The sequence below is a fragment of the Microtus pennsylvanicus genome, chromosome 13 (assembly GCF_037038515.1).
Source record: "Microtus pennsylvanicus isolate mMicPen1 chromosome 13, mMicPen1.hap1, whole genome shotgun sequence".
Taxonomy (NCBI): domain Eukaryota; kingdom Metazoa; phylum Chordata; class Mammalia; order Rodentia; family Cricetidae; genus Microtus; species Microtus pennsylvanicus.
The window spans coordinates 52,311,296-52,313,993 of NC_134591.1; the positions used below are offsets into that span (position 1 = coordinate 52,311,296).

General features: G+C 47.4%; 1 protein-coding gene across 1 annotated transcript; it reads right to left on the reverse strand.

Moving 5' to 3' along the window:
• Nucleotides 1-1,452: 1,452 nt before the first annotated feature.
• LOC142833756 (olfactory receptor 2A12-like) lies at nt 1,453-2,400 on the reverse strand. The gene has a single exon (XM_075945482.1). The coding sequence runs from the start codon at nt 2,398-2,400 to the stop codon at nt 1,453-1,455; it is 948 nt and encodes a 315-aa protein (XP_075801597.1).
• Nucleotides 2,401-2,698: the final 298 nt, after the last annotated feature.

Consider the following 2,698-nt stretch of genomic DNA (forward strand, 5'->3'; position numbering starts at 1 on the left):
AGTGAATCTCTGTCCTGAGGTCAAGGGAAGTGTTTGCACTATGATGAACAAATATGGAAAGATGAGAAATCTAAGAATATGTGGTGGAGAGATGGAAGAGAAAGAGAAGGGAAGCAGTTCATGTGCTGGGGAGAGAGGTATAACTGGAGACTCAAGAGTGGTGAAGAAGAGGCTGGTATGAGGAGCCTGAGGCCATGGTGTTATGGGGCCCCGGGCTGCTGACAATGGTCATGTCTGGGTCTGAGGTCCAACAGCAGCTAGGGTCTGTGTTGATGTCTGAGGCCCAGATTACCACAAAAGGCCATGCAGGGTCAGTGGTCTGGGCTGCCACCTGAGACATGATGATGTCTGAGTGCCATGCTGATCCCATCTCACCGTCACTGACTGCAGGAGGGCTGGTCCTACCCCTCACCAGCCACCACATTTGGGAGAGCGAACCCCATCCCTCACTGACCTGCAGTATCATTACTGATGTAGGGGCAGGAGAGCCGGTCTTTCCCTTCCGTGGCCTCCACCCACAGGAGTACTGGCCCTGCCTCCTACAGACTGCCACTTGTAAGAGCTCTTGCCTAGCTTCTCACCAGGAGCTGCAAGGCATCCTAGGCAGTGGCAAGTGGGGGACTGGCCCCACCTCTCCCAGAGTAGGGAAGAGCTGACTCTGCCCCTTGTTGGGGAGAGGCCTGGTGGAGACCCAGGTTGACCAACACAGCTACAACCAACGCCCAGATCCAGTGCCTTGAGTTGGTGCACCCCAACAGCTACAACATCTAAGAACTGCTGGAGAACATGAAGGGGCCTGTCCTATGAAACCATAGCCACCATCTCTATCACTCTGGGTAACAATAGAAAATCAGAGTGGAGTCTAGATGAGGGTCCAGTGTTGATGCTTTAGCAGAAGTTAGAGGCCTTGAACCACAACAATGACTCCTTGTAATGAATATCTGCGAGTCAACCTATATGGGAAAAGGGGTAACGGCGTGACACACCAGATCGTTAAATGCCACTACAACAGATGAACGTGTGGTGGAGATGCAGGAAAGACAGGAGCTGAGTGACACAGTACCGTAGAACAGGAGAGGCAATGGCTGTGACTGGCGTGAGAGAAGGGTGAGAATGATAAACAGGTTATTACACAGGGGAGTCAGTGAGATGTTGGTTTTAATTTTAATTTTTTATTTTTTGGGGGAAGAAGTTATAAGGATGGAGGACAGATATGGAAGGAATGAGAAATTAGTGGGATTTGGGAGTATGATGTACAATTCCCAAAGAATAAATAAAAATGTTTAAAAAAAGAAGAAATCACTACACGTATAATCCAGTAAGATTAATGAGGTGTTTTGGATTATACCTTGATGTAGCCCAACAATCTAAAGGGCCTCCATGGTTACAGACATTAAAGACACTGTTCCTTAAACATTCAATTAACTGACTCAGCTTATTCTGGGTTGTGGTTCAGTAGTCCACCTTACTATGCCCTATCGCCTTGAGAAATGCTCTCTTGATGTCTTTGTTTCTCAGACTGTAGACCAGAGGGTTGAGCAAGGCAGTGAAGGCATTGTAAAACAGTGAGACCTGCTTGTCTCGTTCAGGGGAGTAGCTGGAATTAGGCTTCATGTAGATGTAAGTGGATGGACCATAGAAGAAGGTGACCACAGTTAGGTGGGAGGCACAGGTAGAGAAAGCCTTGTTGTGGACTTGGGTAGACTTGATCTTGAGAATTGCCATGGCAATGCGAATGTAGGAGGCCACAATGAGGGAAATGGGAACAACAACCAGAAAAACACTCAAGACCTGGTCCACCATCTCAATGAGGTGAGTATCCATGCAAGCCAGGCTACGCACTGAAGGGCTGTCACAGAAATAGTGACTAACCTTGTTAGGCCCACAATATGGCAGACTCATGGTAAAGAATGTATGTAACAGAGAGAAGAAGAAAGCACAGTTCCAGGTCCCTGCTGCCAACCATATGCACAGTCCCCAGTTGAGGATGACAGTGTAACGCAGAGGGTGGCAAATGGCCACATATCTGTCATAAGCCATGACAACAAAGAAGGTACTCTCAGTAGTAGCCAGGGCACCAAACACATACATCTGTATCCAGCAGCCAGCAAAGGAGATGGTGTGAGAGTGAGCAAGAAGATGCACCAGCATCTGGGGCATGGTGGTGGTGACATAGCCCATATCCAACATGGCAAGTATACAGAGGAAGAAGTACATGGGAGTGTGCAGATGTGAGTCCAGGCAGACCAGCAGGATGATGAGTCCATTGCCCATGACTGAGCTCAGGTAGATGAGAAGGAACACAATGAAGAGGATGCTGTTGGTCGTGGGGTCACTGGAGAAGCCAAGCAGGATAAACTCAGAAACCCAGCTTTGGTTCTGGCCTGGAATCATCAACATAGTGAGGCCTGTAAGAGAATCACATTCATCTCTGTGTCACCTGCCACAACTATAGAGGTAGAAATGGAAGATACAGGTGGGTGAGATGGCTCAAAGGTTAAGAGCATTGACTGCTGCTATTACAGGGAAAAAGACAACTAAGAGCTGCCTGTGACTCCAGTTCCAGGGGATCTGACTCCTTTGTCTTATCTCTATAGCAACATACACACACACACGGTACACAAACATTATGTAGGCATAAAGTCATACACATAAAAAATTATAATTTTTCATAGCAATATGCTTTGATTTTTTTTAT